Source organism: Hyposmocoma kahamanoa, unplaced genomic scaffold (genome assembly GCF_003589595.1).
Source record: "Hyposmocoma kahamanoa isolate Upper Pololo Valley unplaced genomic scaffold, ASM358959v1 114, whole genome shotgun sequence".
In the NCBI taxonomy this organism is placed as follows: Eukaryota; Metazoa; Arthropoda; class Insecta; order Lepidoptera; family Cosmopterigidae; genus Hyposmocoma; species Hyposmocoma kahamanoa.
Genome location: NW_020653383.1, coordinates 28,500 through 49,883, shown reverse-complemented (window position 1 = coordinate 49,883; position 21,384 = coordinate 28,500). Strand labels below are relative to the sequence as shown.

At 35.5% G+C, this 21,384-nt stretch overlaps 1 protein-coding gene across 3 annotated transcripts in view; it reads left to right on the top strand.

The window, feature by feature from the left end:
• Positions 1 to 21,384, top strand: part of LOC113239712 (alpha-actinin, sarcomeric) — a 44,980-nt gene continuing 23,596 nt past the window's right edge. For 2 of the 3 annotated variants that reach the window (XM_026476801.1, XM_026476800.1), the window contains exon 1: positions 2 to 211. In XM_026476801.1, coding sequence (XP_026332586.1) covers positions 86 to 211 — 126 coding nt within the window. In that variant the 5' untranslated portion in view covers positions 2 to 85. Of the gene's footprint in view, positions 212 to 21,384 lie in introns of all 3 variants that reach the window. The other variant, XM_026476803.1, reaches the window with a different exon arrangement.

Here is a 21,384-nt window from a genome sequence, read left to right as displayed (position 1 = left end):
GCTTGTCAGTGCGCGGAGCGAACAACACGCGAGTTCGCGGTCATAGGCTCGAACGAACATCGAATCGACGGTCAGTGCGGTGACCATGATGATGGACAACGGGGTGATAACAAATAACTATGATGGCTACCCTGACGGGTACATGGAACAGGAGGAGGAGTGGGAGCGTGAGGGTCTCCTAGACCCGGCTTGGGAGAAGCAACAGAAAAAGGTCAGTCCTACCTACTCACCTACGTTAACAGACAGGACACAAACGGGTAGCAAACTACAAACACAACTTACGTGTGAAAATAATCGAACACGTTGTGAAGTATCATCGGAACCTTATCTTGTCATGAAACGGTGAATCATGTTTGTGTATATATTGAATTCAATATTTTATCTACCTATATATAACGCAAAAGGTATAGAAAATTATTATGCATCTTTACTATGCCCGTACTACATCTGATCACCGCCGGGTCTATAAATTGCCGGTGCAGATATAAATTCAACAGATTATGAATCTATTTTTAGGTTCACAACATCATCCCGATAAATAAATTACCGAATGCATTTGGTACTATCCTGGATTTTTCAGATATAAAGAAAACAATACAATTCGAGATAAAAAGTTATGGTTTATATAATTATGTCATATTTTACCTGGTAGTCAAGAATCAATACGGATAAGGTCATTCAGTAACGCATATACGAACTTAAATAATTCGAAAATCTGGCAAACCGCGCAAATTTTTAAAAATCTTGATTAATCTTGCACATTTCCCGCCGCTAGTTGAAAGTGGATCGCGGCCGTGGACACTATTAAAAGATTTCTTGGAGCTTTTAGTGCGAGCGAGACGAACGCACGCCGCATCCCACGGGAGCGAGCAGGCAAGAGAGATAGGAGTCGAATTTCCGTTAGTCATGTCCTAAAATGGGTCCAGCGCAGGCGCCGCTGAAAGCGCGGGCGTCCGACTTTACGTCACCATGAATCCCGTATTTCAGGAAATCGGGTTCTGTCTACGTAAAAAGCATCTTGAATGTTGCTACTTACGTGGGGGACCTGCACTTCCGTGACGAATACTCTGACGCACCCTGTGAGCGCAACTCGAGCGGAATGTCATTAACAAGTTACGAGAGCACCTCTCCATTCGCCGTGCACACTATTTAATTTATTCATTTACAGCTTAACAATCGTCTTTGAGTACATTTCCCATATTAAATACAAAACCCATTCTTCCTATGAGAATAATAATATTTCTTATGTATTTATCTTACTGATGTTATAATAAGGAGCTGGTCTTACGAACTATTTTCGTAGATACTTATAAAATTATTTGTGTAGATCTTACAAGCCTCAAGCAAATCTTTTTATCCTTTTTTACTTCAAAGTCAAATTTTCGTTTCGTCAGATTTTTACTAAGATTTATCAATGATTACAAAACGAAAATACATATTGTTTAATTTTTCTTATTTATAAACACAATAGAATATCTCCCACTATCCAAATGTAATTATGAAGTTACGCTAAAAAAACCAGGGATCCAAACACACTGTAAGAGGTAATACGAAGTTCACTAAGAGGCTGTTGATACAGTAGGCATTGCAGGATATAAACAAAGAGGCTGCGACACTACAGCATGGACCGATCGTGTGTGGCGGGTCAATGTCGCGGCCAACCAACTTGAATACGTCTGCGTGGAAAAGTCACCTGACCAGTCATATTTCAACCGCCTGGAATTAGTCTTCTGTATAGAGGTTACTAGCACACCCATCTCAAATTCATCTTTTTACAAACTTCTTTCGAAATAATCCAAAAGTAATACTAAATAATAGCTTTCTAAAAGAACTCATAAATATTCCACCTTCATTTATTTAACTTACTTACATTGATGTCACAGTCACAAATCTTAGCATGCATGTGGGAAACTTTATACATTTCTTAGTGAACTGCGAAGCATACTTTGTCAAAAGTCAGATCCGCCTGTTCACACTAGAAATCAGGCGTGAAAGTGAGGACGACTAGGTGGAACTGGTTAATGATTTACGTGGAGCTCATAACTCTCTGTTTATGATATTTCCAATGACTTAGCTTCAACGTTAAACCATGAATAACCGACAGCAAACAAAGAGTGCAGTTAAGCGAAGGCAAGCCACTATTATCAGTATAAATGATTCATAATTATGTTTACATATATGCATTCTTTTGTAAAACAAGGTAGAGGTATTATAGTAGGTACGAATGCTCAGACTTCCATGAACATTTCCACGTTTACTATCTCAAAAGGCATGGCAACGATTTAAGTGTTTCTGTATCCGACGACAAAAAACAATCCCGGTTTAACTGGTTAATCTCTTCAAAGTCTTCTCGAATCCTGGTTCGAGCGTCCTAAAAGCGTTCCCTTCGACATTAAGTAAAGAATTATCACCTTGGCATACCTTTCGCGTAATTCCTGTGAGCTGGAGGTCAATGACATTTGATAAGCCATAAGCCACGTACTTAAGTATGTATGTAAGTATGAATTGCATTTAAAATGTTCTTTTTAAATAGACACGTATTGTCGTGAGCTGTTCAAATTGTGTTCAGCTTCTTGGAACTCCAAATTTTTAAGACTAAATATGACGTAGTGTAGCGCTTTGCTTATATAACGTTGACAAAACTATTTTTTCCTAGTCGTTGTTAGCTCAATATTGGCACGAGTTCAAAAACATTTTGTGGGACCGTGTGATTTTCATCTCTTTAGTTTTTGTAGAAAAATGAAATAAATGAAACTTTTTGTAGTGTGCTATAATAGAAAACAGATCCAATTTTTCTTTTTGGGTAATTTTTTTCTACAATATATGTATTTTATAACTTTTGACATAGATATTTCAAATATCATTTTGAATTTCATTCAATGGAATTGCTTTTTCTTTCTAAGTCTTTTGTACGCTTCCCAAAAACCACATCCTTCGCATAGCCCGTGGTGTTGGTAGCACATTGTTTTCACTTCCCGTCTATTAACCTGCGGCTATTTCTTTACCATACAATGGTAACCCGACACATAGTACTATTGGTTCTCTGGAATTTACTACAGCGACGTTTGTTTTTATTTCCGTTCAATGTATTAGGTGTAAGAACCTCAGCTCCATGTTTAATGATTTGCATTTACACTTCTTGTGAAACGAGTAAGTCAAATTATTGTATACTCTACTACCTACTTCATGGGAAACAGATTTTTATTACAAATTTTATTCCATCTTTCGACGTGTACATAACATGGAACACACTATCGAGCTTATTTCCCCTTATGGGGTAGATAAACACTACCCCTTTTCATTTGCAATCACTAGTCACAATTATTTGCAATATAAAGTATATTTTGTGTTGTGTCTATCATTCACAATATACTTAATACACATACCTTTTCATTTAAATATTTTTGTCAGAATTTTCATCAAATGCGTTAGAAACTTCATCAAAATTACTAAAATGTTCAAACACACTATGCATTGCCATTTACCGCCAGAAACCTGTCACTAAAAAACATAAGCGGTCTTGAATATGAACTACGACATGATATCTGTTGTTTGGAATAAATTTACATTAACGTAATGGACGGAGAAATGGAACTTTCTAAGCGAGCGTTATCGCTGCGCCTGCTTTGAGCTACATTCGAGAACCACTTTCCAGTTCATAGAGTAGACCTGCGACCCACGATCCATACAAACATAAACATGAAAGGATTGTGAAAAGTGTAATTAAGGCTTGGCTTGGCGTTGGAAAGTACAATGTAAAAGTTCATAAATTACAATTTTAGTCTCCACATCAGCAGAAGAAAATTAACCAACAACAAAAAGCAAAGCGGTAAAACAAAACAAAGGCGAAATAAGGATAATTTGACTTGAAATATTAAAATCATCAAATTTTCAATCCAAATCTTCCATCGTTAGCCTTATCTATAAAGACACTAAATATCGGTTAGCGTGTCTCCAATTCTGATCGTAACGAACGTTAATTAATTTAAACCTGTCTCCGATATAAGCGCATACGTGATATGACTACGAAAACATAGTTTTACGAGAATACGGATTGGGCTGGAAGGAAGACATAGCTAATGCATTAAATGCATTTCTACCGACAGCGCAAGATATGTATATCTAAGGTGTAGCTGGATGACCCTATTCACATTGAAGTAAAAGTCTGAGCTGTCCCAGAACCAAAACTAGTAATTTTCGAATGCATTTTGCAGTGAGATTTCAGATGAAAACCGCAAAAGTTTTAGGTAAACAATCACAATGTTAAGACGTACTCAATGCCATATTTACACCGCAATCACCGATTAACAATTCTCACAATCTCCTTTTAAGTTTTATAAGCCTCAATCAAAGTGAACCGAAGAATTTTGACGCAAGAGTCTTTGGCACCTACAGCAGTGTACACGCAGTGTAACCCACGTCAATAATATCATTTTAAATGGACCGGTTTCTAGGGACAATCCCAATAAGCACGTAGACACACCAAATCATAGACACTTCACATTTTATACGCACTTAATTAAATGTGAATGATTTTTAATTTTATCACAACCTTGAAAGATTCTCTGATTTTAGGTTTTAATTCTTGCTAATTATACGGTTCACCATTAAAACTTGTCATTTATGCAACGTTTTTAAGTGTAATGTAAACAGATGTCAATCAGCGATCATAACAATAATGATTATCGTTTGGAAAATCCCGAAAACCCAAATCTAAGTAAATCAAAAATTAAGTGCTTATATGCATTATTAATAAGGTAATCACTTTTTTTAGAAACCAATAAAAATTGCCAATGTATGAAATCCTAGCTCCGCCATTGTACCTTTAATTAACCCTTTAGCAATGAAATTACTTATGTAATAGGCTAAATAAACAATTGACGACTATAAAAGAAACCTTTCCCTCAAAACCTTGTAAACAAAGTGTTACTCAACTGTATCTCGTCTTTTATCGTGGCATGTCTCATTATTCGTTAGTTCTGTTTCCAAAGTGTGCGTGGAGATAGGCCCGCCCACTCGCTGCACCCAGGTGCGTGCGCGCCGCGTTCTATGTCAACCTTGTTTTATCCGTAACAATGTTTACTACTTTAGTACTCTTACTTTTAATATTGTTGCCTTATAGCTCCCTTGTTATCTGAGATTCTACTGTATTTTGTTTAATTTGAGTATAGTACGTAATGATACCTGCGAAATCTTTATCATCACGCACGTAATAGCTACTGATCAGCGAGTGTATTAAATGATAATAATAATGGTTTATAATTACTTAAGAAAACATAGTTATTACAAAGACACCAATGTTTTTGTACATAAGACCACTGTAAGACACTATCAATTTACGTAATAATTAGTTCTACGTTTACTGTTGACGTCCAATAGAGAGCTCCATTTGAAAGGAGAAAAAGGCATCAATTGCTAAATAAATAAAATACACTTTTTGTACATTAATGACCGAATAACACATAAGGAAAACATTCTTTTATAAATACAAATTGTCGTCGAGTTGCGGACACCAGCCCGTTACACCAAGTACCAAATACAAGTTGATAGATTTTCAACGAAGAATGCCTAACGGTGGATTTCCAACTCGAAGCCGGTTCAAAGACAAGTTTCCAATGACCTTGAAAAACGGCTTCTAGAATTATGATTGAATTTTTTTTATATTTATACATTACTTTAAATTTCGCACAATTTAGATACCATGGAGCATTGAACCACAATCACAAAAGATTTTGTGAATGTTTTTGTTTTTCGAAGCATTGAAATATAATATAATAGTAGAGTATAATAGTGAAACAGACAGAGACAAACGGCATCCTCCGCCCCCATGGACCGCAGCCACGGTGCAGGCCGGGCTCTCGACCCATGCCAACACCTTTTATTTCAGTTATTTCCGACCCTGCCTCCACCTACGCGAAATGCTTACACTCACTTGCTATTTATAATTAGAAAATCGTAACACTAAATTTATTTCCGTCGCGACGGCTTTGACTGCACGGAGACGTCTTTCGTAAATTCTTGACCGATTATTCATTATATTTTTCCATTTCTAATTAACAAGCAATAAGACGCTTGCAACCTTTTTTTTCTTGGAAGATAAATACTACAAGACTTAAACGTTGTTCCTTAAACGCGAACTGCTTTACAGTCGTGCATTAAACTATATCTATATCTGCGTATAGCTGTCCCCATCGTACCCACGTGTTGGATATGCTATCGTCAACGATTATCTTCGTAGATAAACCCTGCTGCCGGCGGCTTGCGGGCTCAGGGGGGCTGTCTGACCAGTTATTATTAATTTAGACCCCCCTGTTACGCGGGAACCCGAGGGTTAGGCGTCAGTCGCGTGTAGAGCAAAATTTAACGAGTGAATTAGTGAATCATCTACAAATACATAAAACAGCTGCGTCAGAAACTTAATTCGAATTTCGAATGAGCATACCAATAATTTGGAAAGTTTATGTATTGTCGAGCTGTTTAAATTCGATGACTAATCAAGAAGTAAGAGTATCGGCGTTAATTGGCACTGATTTCGGTATGCCGCTGTATGTCCAGTGTCAAATTCCGTGCAGTAGGGATGCACGATATACATCGATGTATTAAAAACATTCGATGTTTTTGGAACGATGCATCGAAAAAACCGATGTATTGTATGTCTCTTGACTCATTCGATACATCGATGTTTTAGTTCCGATGCATCGAAAAAGTATTAATTGTCAATTAGAGAAAGTACCGTGAATAGGAACTTTAAAAAACAGCTAATAGTCACAGTTTCCAAGCCAGAATAAATTAAAAAATAATATAACCATAACCAAACCACAAGCCACAATGGATGACAATTGACATACGACTGATGTGGTGTGTGAATTGGGTTTTTCGAATGGTTTTTCAGTTATTGAGCGAACAGTTACCTATTAAAACTGCATAAAATATTAATTAGTATTATCGGAGCATGCTGAAAAGTAGTTTTAGACTTTCATTCAAACAATTATCGCAGGTAAGTAAATTGTCCCAAAAATACTCTTTCAAACTTAATTTTTCACTCATGTTACATGGTTTTAACTTTGACTATATCGTAATCAACTAGGGAGGCACGTTATAATGTACATAATTATGTTCATGCTTATGTTCAGTAAATAAAATATCACGATGATCATAATAATAGGGATGTGATAGAAGTTAGAATTTACCTAATTATTCTTATCGATCGTTGAACGTTTTTATAATAAACTATTTATGATTATTATTCTTACTTTGTTATTAATTTCTATTTCAGATAGTTTTATTTCAATATGGCACCTAAGAAAACAAGTTCTGTGTGGAAATTTTTTAACAAAATTGATGACAAGTCTTCAAAATGCAAACTATGCCTGAAAATTATTAGATCTGCAGGAAATACGACCAATTTAATGGGACATATTCGTAATATTCACAAATCTTCTTATTTAGAAATTGTTCCTAAGCCAAAATCTGGTATATTAGAAAAAGGACATTCGAAAACTAAAGAGACATCTGCGTCTGATAATGATTCAGACTTGTGCAAGCCATCTACGAGTAGTGTTGTGAAGTGTGCAGAAACGTCATCACAAGATAGTTCAAAAGACTGTGCCGAAACTCGCAATATAGATACAGAACAAGAGAGTCAAATGATACTCCCTTTAAAGCGTCAAAAGACCATTACAGCTTCTTTTACAGAAATTGATGCTTTTTCTCCATCTGGTGACAAGACTAGAAAAATAAACAACTGTATTTTATATATGATTTGTAAAGACCATCAGCCGTTTTCAATTGTGGAAAATGAAGGATTTCATAATTTAATGAAAGTTGTAGCACCTCATTATAAAATACCTAGCAGAACATCCATTACGCGTTGGCTAGACCAAAAATTTGAAGCTCTGTCGACAAATTTCAAAACAAAGTTGTCTACTATAGAATATATAACTTTAACAACTGATATTTGGTCAGATACCATGAATATGAAAAGTTTTTTGGGTGTGACGGCACATTTTGGTTTTGATATCGAGTTATACGCTGTGACGCTTGGAGTTTATGAACTAAATCAAAGACACACATCTGACTATATTGCTGCAGAGCTCATAAAAACTTGTGAGGCATGGGGAATACACAAAGAGAAAGTGTCAGCTGTTGTAACTGACAATGCAGCCAATATGGTCAAGGCGGTGGAATTAGCATTTGGGAAAAAAAAACATATTCCTTGTTTTGCCCACACACTAAATTTAGTGGCCCAAGGCGCTTTGACTTGCACAGAAGTACAGATATTAGTTTCAAAAATGAAAGCTATAGTCACGTGGTTCAAGCAAAGTTGTATTGCAAGTGACGAATTGCGCAAAGCTACAACTGCTGAGACAAAATTAATTCAGGACGTGCCCACTAGATGGAACAGTACCTACTATATGATACAAAGATTTCTTGAACTAAGAAGTGTTCTGAACGATATTCTGTTTCGTCACAATAATGCGCCTCCCATGCTAAGCGGATCAGAGTTATCCGTCATGTCATCAGTTCTCCAATTACTTCGACCCCTAGAAGCTGCAACAAAGGATATCTCTGGTGACCAATACTGCACAAGCAGTAAAATTATTCCGTTGATCTACTGCATGCTTTCTAAAATTAATTCACTTGTAATTGAAGAACCTTTGGCTAAGGAGATGCAGAAGCTAATACTAAAAGAAATTAACAGGAGAATGGGTGCCATTGAACATGTGATTCCTATTGCTATTGCCTGTATTTTGGACCCACGTTTCAAAAAAATGCACTTCAACGATGCTACAGCTTGTGCGAATGCTGTTTCAAAAATAAAACAAATAATGAAGATTGAGTTACAGAGCGTAGACCAAATGGATTCCGACTCGGATAAATCTGATAAAATTGAAGAAGATTTTTCACTATGGAGTGATCACCATAAGTTAGTACGTCACAACTGGAAGTCTAACAAATCTGAAGGCAGCCTGAGTGATGAACTTTCTATTTATCTCAGAAGTCCAGTGGCAAGATTAAACGAAAATCCGTTAGAAGTTTGGAAAGATATTAAAATTCAGTTTCCGAAATTATATAAAATTGCGTTTAAGTTTTTGACTATGGTGGGCACATCTGTGCCCTCTGAAAGATTATTTTCCAAAGCGGCGCAGGTATTAAATCAACAAAGAAACAGACTCAAAGGAAAAAGACTAAATAAAATTTTGTTTTTACATAGCCTGCCTAAAAATCATTGGGATTTTTGAATTGATTTAAGAAAATAGATATAGATAATAAATAAGAGATTTTTGGAATTAAAGTTATTATTAATTACAATGTACTATATTTTATTTCATCATCCCCTTTACAAAGATAACTTTGTTCCTTAAAAAACGCACCCTTGACCTATTAAGGTAAAATCATACATCGTTTTTAAATATGTACAGTACATATTTAAAAAAAGAAACGATGTATGGAAAACATCGATGTTTTTTTTCGATGCATCGTAATACATCGATGCCAAAGCGCGATGCATTACATCGAAAAAAACATCGATGTTTTCTTCAAACGTGCATCCCTACCGTGCAGTGTCAATAAACGGACACACGACCGTAGGACGTTTCCGCCAACGTGCTGTATTGCATCAACATGATCATCTGCCAACTGTACGCAATTCATGTTCTTGATGTTATTAGGTGTGTCAGTATTACACAACGGCTATGGAATTAACGGTAGTCGCGTCAACGATAGATTATGGTACCGTTACACAGGCTTAGGCATTGTTGACATTATTCAACCATAATGAATTAAAGTAACATTCATCCGCGAGCAAGTATAAATTTAAAGACGCTTATTATATAAATTGCTTGCATCTACAAATTTGTTACGTTATTCACATGAATTAACAAGACGTAGTATTTTGTGTGTACTACGAACTAATTGTAGGTGACAGAATAAAATTATTATACAAAGTGCATTAGCGCTGTGAATTTTCTACAGATAATAAAAAATACGACTTCATGTAATTATTAAAAAGCATTAGTTAAATGCATTGACAATATACACAAACTAACAATAAAGTAAACTAAAAAAACTAAAATAAATGAAAATAACACAAATGTTAACCGACATATCTAATAGCTAAGCTAATCTAAGCATTAATTGCAAACACGTTGGCTAACATGGCCAACGAGTTCGGTAATGAATGTGACGCTTTATATCTGTCACAAAACTGGTTTTCTGTTGCGCAACTTTGTAAAAAAATACTTTAAAGATAACAATTTAAATTCGATGAATAAAAACAGACATTACCCTACTTTAAGTCAAAAACTCTTCAACACGCATTTGAAGACAAGATGTAGGTACGTGATAACACTTCCAAAAGTACTTATACGTTGCTTAGTAGAAAATAGCAAAAGACTTCCATTTCAAATAAATCTAGTTCAGCCTCAGATTACGTCCTAAAAAGGAACGGATAGATCACTGTCTCGACAGTTCATTGTGTGGCGAATATGGATCGTGTTGCGAAGTCGTTTTCATCCTTCAACAGGATGTCTGGAGTCAGACTCCATTTACTATAAATGTCTTAGTTAGATTTCACAATTAAGAGTGATAGAAAGTGGTTAAGGGCTACACTCTTCACACAAAAAACACCTTTACTAACAGTCAAACTTCTCTTTCTTCCAAATTAAATCTAAATTGCAACAACCGTTTACTTTTTTTTATGGCATCAGGCATCGGGACGAACAAGTCGTGCGCCTAGTGATTAACGACACGCCTATCCATGTCAGTTGCAGAGCTTTAAATGGCAAAGATCTGAGGGGCACTGCCAGTGCGTCACCCTGAGACATAACTTGACTAATCCTATGTGCCAGTAATTTCAACACCCTTACTCTTCAAGACCGGAACGCAATACTGCTCACATTACTGCTTGGCGGCAGAAACAGGTAAGGTGGCTGAACGAAATCTTTTACAAGGAGCTCTACAAAAACTTTACTCTAAATCTTACTTCACATTGACAAATGTCACTATCTTATAGACAACTTATATATAAGATCATTGCTTATAGAGATGAGAAAGGTGTAATAATATAAGCCTACAAGAATCGCACGATAGATTGGGACATTGGTATGTCGATATTACCTCAGCTCGAATTCAATTTTTTTTATTTACAATGGTTTGTTTTTTTTTCTATCGTGAAATTTTTTTATTAATCGGGTTTTCAAACCATGTACTAATCAGTGTATATCCTCGATTTTACTATACATATATTTTTTCCAAAGTGATTAATTCAACACTTTCACTGTTATGCGGAATCATTCAAAGCCATTTGAGGTTGTATGTGCTCAATACCAATAGTTGTATAACAAGAATAAACATTCTTGATAATTGTGAGTTTCTATCGTTTCTATCATGCCTTATTATAAGTATGTATTAATTATATTCTTGGATGTATTAGGAATTATAACAGTACGAAATCATAGTATGATAACGCATAGTGCAACTCTCGCCTGTTGGGCATATCAATGCCTACAAGTCTCTCGGAGGTTGACATCTCTAGGGTTGACACATTCTTACTTTAGTTGTACTTACAAGTTGCAAGACATAATTTATAAATGTAAGGTATGCATCACAGTGTTATATATTGAAATAACCTTCTAACAATGCATATTTTGACCATCATCAGAGATTAGTATCTCGATTATGGGAGTATGATCATAGAATAGAAATGAATGCGAATTTGCCTGAACATGACCCGCGCTGTGCAACTCGAGCGCACCGCAAAATTACGCGAATGAGTGCGTACGTACATGTCGCGCGACCGGCGTGCACTTTATTTTTACGGGTACGTTTGTATAGAGTTACGCTACTTGTCTTATTATACTATAACGATATTTTACAGCTTTTTCGGTAACAAAGTTACTGTTGTGCATTATCCCATTACAGTCCGGCTATCGGCAAACGTCATTATCACCTTAGAAAACGGGAGTGACGTCACGATGGCGAATGGCGTTTCAAATTAAGTTCGTTCAACTAGAAAAGACTTCACAAAATTTACATAATTGCATTAATGTCATCACACGACCACATTATTCATAATTTTATTTTATTATAATGACTACTTCTGTCGGTTTATTAAATAAGACTTTCTACAGCCCTAGGGCGATCTACAATCGATCTAACAGCCGGATAACCTTGATTATCAAGCGTGACTTATCTGAACATCTACTATAATATCGGACACACTGCCAATAATACTGCATTCTCAGCAATCTTGTAACTTACTTTTTAAAATAATATTGTGCAATAGAAAGTCCATTCTTCATTCAGGATAATTTGGATTGCCATTACATTATTACATACCTATTAAATATTATTAATACTTATAATAATATAATCGAAAGCTTTATAAATAAAAATCAATTATTAAATCAAGTGTCTCTAATTTCAGTCTTTGACAATAAATCACATTTAACAACTTAGTAAATCCCATCACATATCACTCTGTAACTCTGCTGTATCAATCCATTAAATTATATAAATATGAAAAATAAGTATAAAAAAACTAATTTTCCGGCTTTTTTCTCTTCCCAGTCGGTTGAGTAATTTAGTGTGAACAATGCCAAATGTGGAAAAAACTCTTCCAACTGTACTAGTAGCTTAAGAGGCTATAATTCCGAATAGTTGTTTTAATATTGGGTAAATTTTCGATTGTTCGCTCTAATGTCATCAGTTGCCTATCGCGATCCGCTGCTGAACGTAGGCTCTCCCAATATGCGCCATTACGCCCGGTCCTTAGCTTGTCGCATTTATCTGCTGCCAGCAACCTTTCGCAGGTTCGTCACTCCATCTCGCCAGTTCCTATCTGTCATCAAGATATTTTCTGTGCCATCCGCCACTCAAGGTGCCATCTACCACTCAATGGTTTTGTCTGCAAATATTATAGCCCTGAACGACTTTGATTTAGACCAATTTTCACTATTAGTGGTCTCCTATCATATTGAAGATCCACTCACAACTCACAGTTTTACACATAATTCAGATGAAATTTCAGGCTTTTCAAAATACAAAAGAATCGTGGTTAATATGATTTTTTATTTTTAAAAACATGCTTATTTTTAGATTAAATATTTTTTTTAACTGGGATGTTTTCTGTTATTTGATTGAATAACATAGACTACGAAACCAATGTTCCAAGCTCTATAGATTGATCTTCTAGAATGTTTCATCCATTATACTAAGTCTATGGTTTTATCACCATTTTAAATTCCTTACTAATCAATCAGTGACATTAGGGAGCAAGACTGGCATGGACGTTTTACTCTAGTGTTAATAAACGCTGTCACTTACTTTCATCATCCCTTTGAAGTGTCGCTCCCTTGCGACATACGATACATTTACATGGTTTTTGTTTGTCTTTGTGTTATTTTTTCATTAAACCTGAGTTTTTCATATTGTATTGTTGATAGACATTCGTCGACAGGTCTTCGACATAAAACACGACGTTATTGTTCTTCAAAACGAAGTGGCGATCGTCCAAAATGTTACTTTACGTGGGTGGTTCAATAGCTAATTATTTCCCTTGTTTACTTAGCTAAATAATATTTATTTTACTCTGAATTTAAATTGTGGAATGTTTTCTCATGACTGTTATTATCTTTAGGACACGTTTCACCTTCATGCAATCTAATTGTTTATGCATTCCAGTTCCTCAAAATAACTAGGGGCGTTTTCTAAAACTCAATGTCACCTGTATACCCTTGATTAGTACCTACTACACTACATAAAATTATGGCTGTTAACAAATACACAAGAGGCTACTGAAATTGGTATAAACGGGTTTTCCCTTTCCACCTTCAGTGTGTGGTAACCACACTTTTGCTGTGATATGTCACCAAAATTGGTTATATAAATTAACGCACAAAGCGCTTTACTTCCGCTCTAATATTACCAGCAAAGTAGTCGGCTCTCACTCAACGTATTTATCCTATAATAAATACAACAAGGACTTGTTTAAGACAAAGTTGAATAGGCACCATATTCGCATGTCCACGACTAATTCATTCATCACTTACCATGAGATGGTAATCACCAATAATAAAACACAAAACCGATTACCAGCTATGTAACCGCAACAAAAATAAGTAAATCGATCACAAAAGCACTAGCCTTAAGATTGAAGGAAAACAATAGATTTTTTTATTTACATTGTTTTGTAACAATTGCATTGACCCAAATACTCTCAGATTATTGCTCAGAGACATGAGTTGCTACAATATTGGCGGAATTTGTTCGAGTTTCAAAATAAAAACGACGTCATCGGCTCTAGTCTCACGTGTGACTTTATGTAGCCCCACTCCATGGCGTAACCCATTTGCCCTTCAGCCGTGGATGTTATATGAATTTGTCGGTGTGCTATCAGCAAAGTCTACGTGTCGCCACCTTAACAGTCCTTTTTGTGTACAGGCGTCGGCGGTCAGAAACGGCTAAAAATCGATATTTTCAAAGACAGATTAACGGCTGTACCGGCGACATACGACACTAGGACTTCACGCGCATTGACTAGTAGGAGTCGCATCAGCATTACACAGCTGTCGCTTCACAAACTCGCGCGTCATTGCGACAGACGTATCTAAAGCCTTATGCGACCGAGTTAAACTTTGTTTTTAATAACGTATCAAAATTTTAAACTTTATTTACTTCGAAGGCAGTACACACAGCACAGTCGCAATTTTACCTTCATAGTATTAATTAATGTTTCAATACTTACTCTGTAGTTTTAAAAGTCTTTTCTGATATAACACCACATATTATATTATGATGTAAATTAGGCAAGTGGCATACGTTAACTGGGTATAGCATATTGTATAGAACGACCAGTACGTGCCACCATTTGTATTATAGTCATGACTGACCGTACACATTCCTTTGGGCACCGTAGTCTACTCTAAACACCTACCACATTGTTTTGAAAAAATAATATAATATAATATATAATATAATATAATATCCATAACAAAAAAATATTGACGTACAACTGTGCGGGATTTATGTGATATAATAGGTAAAAATGTTTGATACGTATTTTACTATAGGTTATTACTTGATGTTTTCATCAAACAGAATCCTTTACCTATAACCGTTATCGAGCCAATTAAATTAAATTGTCTCAATTGAAAACAGCTATCCGGTTACCTTGACAGATAATTGCTGTATGCAAATTGAGCACCCACTTAAAGATGAAAGGTTCGAAGGAAAAACGCAAACAATAGCTTCAAATCGCATTGTATCGTATGCAATATCCACGGCATCGAAACAAGGACGAATGCAGACTCTATGTGGGCTAATCCGTTCACTTTTCGGGCACTGAACACTCTAAAAACGGAACTAAAACTATTGAATGCCAGTCCGCGAATTCCTTCTAAGTCCTACGCAGTCCATAAAATTTTAATAAAATTAAATGCCAAATAAGCAATAAAGTTAATCGAGATTTCTTTATTAAATTTAATGTTCTTGAGGAAATATCTACTTTACAATTAATTCTTGCATCAACATTTATGTATACTATAAAAACACAACAATTTCGAAAGATTTCGTTTTTGTCTGCAGCGCTTACAATTTACTTGTCTATCTTTTGATATATTGTGCACTCCACATGTTCATTGTCAAGTAAGTGGCAATGGAGCTCCTTGTGAAAGAGTTCGTCCAGGGAAGTACTGCCACTATACCTATTACCTACTGCCGCCAGTAATGTAAGCATTACTGCGTTCCAGTTACGAAAACGAAGGGTGAAACTACAGGCACATGGAAGAACTTCTCAACTTTACGGCTTAGATTGACATATTATAATGGGTAGCCGTGCCGCTTACCTACTGGCGCACGACTTGTTTCTATTGTCACTTGAAATCATAAAAAAAAGTTAGATAACAACCTTAAATGCCTCTGTGGTCGAACGGTTACCCTGCGAGTCTGCCACGCTGAGGTCCCAGCTTCGATTCCCGGCCCGAGAGAAATATTTGTATAGTCTACATTTATTTCTCTCGTGAGTTTGGGTGTAAGTAATTTGTGGTTGTTTATGTGTGTGTGCATGACACCCGCTACACAGGGTTTCCTTAGTGCTGAACTATGTTGAGTGTGTGCGTTGTTATTATTATTATTATTATTACAAATTTCATTTTAAAATCTATGCCACTAAATTAAAGGCCTCTCAGTAATTTACTAAACAAATACAAACATAGTTAGGTAAGTGACACGGGACAAACTCGGCAATATTCTGTCATTGTTACTTTTCGAGCGGAACAAGATATACAGCCCTGGTTTAGATAGACAAACAAAGACCGTAAAACCAGCTTTTTAGGGTTACACTGTTTATCTACGGCTACAGAGAACCAGTTAAGTCTGAATAAAGTAACAGGCCATAACAAATAAGATCATGTACGTATTTAACGACCAATTTCAGTTAACAAGTCCGCAATTTAATTTTCTAGTATGGTGTTAAATGGATTATAAAGTTTTGACTTTAAATAGCAATTCAAACGATAATACTACTACATTGTATGACCTGTCCCATTAGTTTCTCAGTAACCAATTTAAGAGTCGTGTTCCAGAACTCTACTCAATGCTCAAGTCAGGACTTGAGTATGATTTAAAGCACTGGAAATACGACTCTAATGGCAAGGAGTTGAGTATGATTTCTAGTGCATTAAATCATACTCAAGTCCTCACTTGAGCATTGAGTTCTGGACTACGACCCTAAGTTTCCTACACAAATAATCGCAATACCCAAGAAAATTGTTAATGCGGATAAGGCATTTCACATTAACGAGAATCAAATTGCTGTAATTTTACAACTGTGCATTTCTGCTTATTTAATGTTCTCGAATTTCCATTGGCATGAAATTAATATTAATAAGAGAAGCAATAAATAGCTGGTAGATGCAGTATAGAGAGGTAAAAGTGAAACGACTGGTAACATAAGCTGTGCGGCTTTCCATTGCTTCTTCACACGACTTGCTTCTGTAAAAGCGAAAACACAATGGGCGATAGTGACTCTTAATTATGACAAGAACATTTTGTAACACAATGATTACAACATCGTTATTAGGATTAAACTAATCGGTTGCATTGAAATTCGCGACAGAAGATTAATATTCAGTGAAAAAGAAAACCGTGATAGCTCAGCAGTGGCAGAATGTTTAATTGAGACGTCGACGATTCGGATTCCTGTGGCAGCATGTCACGACAACTTTGATTGCTAAATTTCATTTTTGTATGTTTAATAGCAATGCCTCTCGCTGATGTGAAGATAAATATCGTTATGAAAGATTTACAGCTCTTAGAAAACGTTTGAAATCCACAACCCGCATTGGACCAGCCTGAAGAACTCTCCTTAAAAGAGAGATCAGTGAAAGAACACGTTAATTTTTTTTTATTTTTAGTATTTTGATACACTAAGAATCTTTATTTCCGGTAATTCACGCACTCCACTGATTCAGCAACCCAAAATATGCCTCCGAAACGAGATTCTGCCACTTTCTTTTTTTGCCAATAATGGCTTGAAGTTGGCGCAGGTCCACTTCCACAGAGTCACTCCAGCAAACCTGAGACATTGCGTTTTCTCGTGGCCGACTGAATCACATCACTTTGCTTTTTCCAGCAAGACTCGGTCTTTTGTTGTCCGGCAGGTGCTGTACCTCCCGAACGACTTAGATAATCTTTATGGTCAGAGGGAACAGGCATTTTCAGGCAAAAGTGTCACATCCTCACCTTTGATCAGATGAGAATGCAAACAAACGTAAGTCATAGCAGGATCGCTAGACTGGCAACGATGTACGAAAATAAAAAGACGGAAGCCAAAGCTGTCACTAGTCGGCTAAATTTACTCACTTCAGCGACAACCGGGTCAGAGTGATGTGTGAGTGGCGTGAAATATTTTAGACTTGTTAAGTATACAAGCCCGAATACGATCCACTTCACCGAACATTATCCTCATTTAAATAATACAAACATATTATGACGGAAATAATACGGGAAAAATATTGCTTCTTTCGCATAAAACTGATACTGCCTAGTATATCACAAACTACATTTCTAGATTCGTGCTTGTTAAGGAGACTTACATTATACAGAGTATATGGATTGCTATAATATACTTTCTCATAATATAAAACTTCCACATACGTTAAACTTTCTTATTTATACGCTCCTGCGATTAATGATGCCTGGAATAGATATAACCTGAGTCTTAATATTGATTACGTACCCGGTTGCTGACCGTACCTCTCTTACATCATTATTTATACAAGGAAGTATTTAGCCAGATTCCAATTCTGTAAGCTTGCGAAAGACGCGGTCTTACTGGTACAATATTTATAGCAAACCACCCGTAAATAGGTTTATTACAAAATTATTTTTAAATACCATTCTAGTAGAATGAGTAGGCAAATTATCCTTGACAAAACTCGATGAAAAAAGAATGAAAAACTAAAAAGAGACAAGTCGTTAACCCACTGCCATGCTGTTACGCTTCATTTTAAGCGTGAAATTGGAAGTTGGTGGAACTTTACAACACAGCTTAATATTCGCGATTGAAGTTATTATTTCACTATTAAACCACTGGAATATCAGTCTCAATAAATTAAAACACCCACGTCAACGAGAAAAGATTATCGAGTCATACACTGCGAATAGCTGTAACATATGTTCCCATGGCAATTCTCTTTCCCGGTATTTAGAGGTTGATCGTCACTGTTTTATTGCTTACGTCGTTTAACGTTATCTTTTGGAAAACATGATTTTGTTTTTTGTGCTCTCAAGTTTCTATCTATTCTTTATTTTGCTAATTGACTTTCTTCTATTACAGGTATTGATTCACGTTCCCGTGTAGAAACTCTTAGGATCTACTCTGACACACAAAATATGTAAGTTGTTCCGTAGTTCAATTGACATCAATCTTCCGAATTTAGTTTTATGACATCTTTTGTAACTGTTCCCATTCTTCAGGCGCGGTTTATTTTGGTCTCGCGTGAATTCCGGTCATTGATCCAAACATATATTAGATATTTATTTTATCTTATCTTTAGATATTCTATCTTAAGATAAGAAGTTTTGCATCAATTAGCGATAAGTCCATTGACCGTCCTAACTCTTCATACAGAGGTAGCAGATACGATGTATATTACTTACGAACATGTTTATTACTAGAGCTACTCGATCGGCCAAATGAAGTTGTTTCGCAGTGGCAAATTATTGAATAATCTTGGAAAGGTTATTGTACTGAAACTAATCCATAGCCATTTCAATTTGTCTGACCCGATAGTTCAGAAGTGTGTTAAAAGCATTCATCGAAGCTACACCTTCTAAAATGCATACTACTATGGCTCAGAATAAATAACACTGTACCTATAAAAAACGTATGGGCGATATTCAGTAAAACCCAAATCTTTAAAATAGAGTAAAATAAATGGTAATCTGACCTTTAAGTCTGCAATATCTTCCTGGTTTGTTATTGTTTTGATTGAAAGCCATAAAATTAATAGAAACAACATAATCAACACTACACAAATATTCCATTCAATGTCTCATGTCAATGTTTACAAAATACTAAAAAGTAGCAACAGTCAAGTCTACAAATAATATGGGCCGATTAACGGGTAATACCTATTATTGGTATGATAGTGGGCGACTTGGCACAGAACACCTTCGCAGGTGTGTCGGTTTCGAATCAATCAGCATTCATACATCTATATCTACCTTAAAATACAATTTATACAGCTCGCTTATTAGCTCAATCGCATTTCATTTGAACAAATATTAACGAATGTTTGTTTTTGATTGACGTCACTTTAATTGAAATGGAAAATGAAATTAATAAAGAAAGACTGTCGAGCAAAAAATAAGTTGTTAAGGTTACCTGTTTGTTTACACCGTAGATGGTACCAGGCATGGTTCAGATTATTATAGATAACGTATATCACTAACAACACTTCTCGATAAGCCGATCACTGTTTTAAGACAATTCAAACCAATTCGCAAAGCCTAAATCGAGGAGTAGGTAATTATATAAAATATCCATGATTAAAATGTTCTCCTATTTGTTTAATTGATTCAATAATACATCAAACTGTTACTGTTATAATTTATATTTATCAAGGTCACATACAAATGAGTATGCACCGTTTATCCCCATTTAAATTATATGTTCGTGGGCGTGTGCCTAGACGCATAAAAAACTATAATGATCTATGACATATATTATGTACAATGAATGTTATTTGCAAAATACTGTTAGATACCCACATTTTTTTTATCAAGTCGTCGGGCTACATCATCCATCAATTTAATCGTCAAAATTGTTTTGTTCTTTGCTATTGTAATTTTTCAATAACGTCTACGAGGCATGTAAATTTTATCATTGTGAGATATAATTCTGTTATACCTAGTTGTAATAAAATGACCTGTCCTTACGTTACATTTTTTATTTAAACCATAGTTAAATTATCAAGATAACAATTTTCTTTGATAATTATTAATATCATTATTTTTTTGATAATTATCATAATAATTATCCATGTTGATTCATCATCATTACGTCTTTCTAATTTTTTACTAAAAATGAAAAACAGTGAGAAAATTAAATAAACACAATAAATATCAATATAATTATCACTTATAACCCTGGTTTAAACCTCCTTCGATGCAAGGATAAAAATGTAATTTTAGTAGCAGTAGATCTCCTTGTGAAAGAGTTCCAGGGAAGTACTTTAAACCTATCTATTTCTGCCCCAAGCAGTAATGTGAGCATTGCTGCGTTCCGGATTTCAAGGGTAAGAGCGCTGGTGAAATTACAGGCACATGAGACTTATCAACGGACGGGTGCAGTGGCAGTGCCCCTCAAACCTTTACGATTTAAAGCTCTGAGTAGCACTGCAACTGTTATGGACAGGCGCGTCGCTTACCACCAGGGCCACAACTTGTTCGCCCCGTCACTGTACCATAAAAAAAATTTGTTATTCTAATAATGTATTCAAATTAACTAACAGCAATTATTTTCACTAATTGTCTCTAATTTAGTATATCCATTAGTGTAAACATTTGACTCAGCATCATTGCATTGCAAACGGTTAATAACATTCTACTGTGGTTATACTTAGTATTATAACTAAGTATAACCACAACACTCTTTGGTCCCACTAATTATGGGGAACTTATTTAATAAATTTACTTTAATTTTCCCTTGTTGGAAATAAAATGCTATTCAGTCAAAATATGTAAACGAAAGATAGGTCTAACTATAATATGATGTTACGTAAATATTTTTACCAAAACATTATGACGGTTAGGCAATATTAGGTAACAAACCAATAAAATTTCCAAATAAAGAAACCAAACTAACCAGTTTGAACAAAA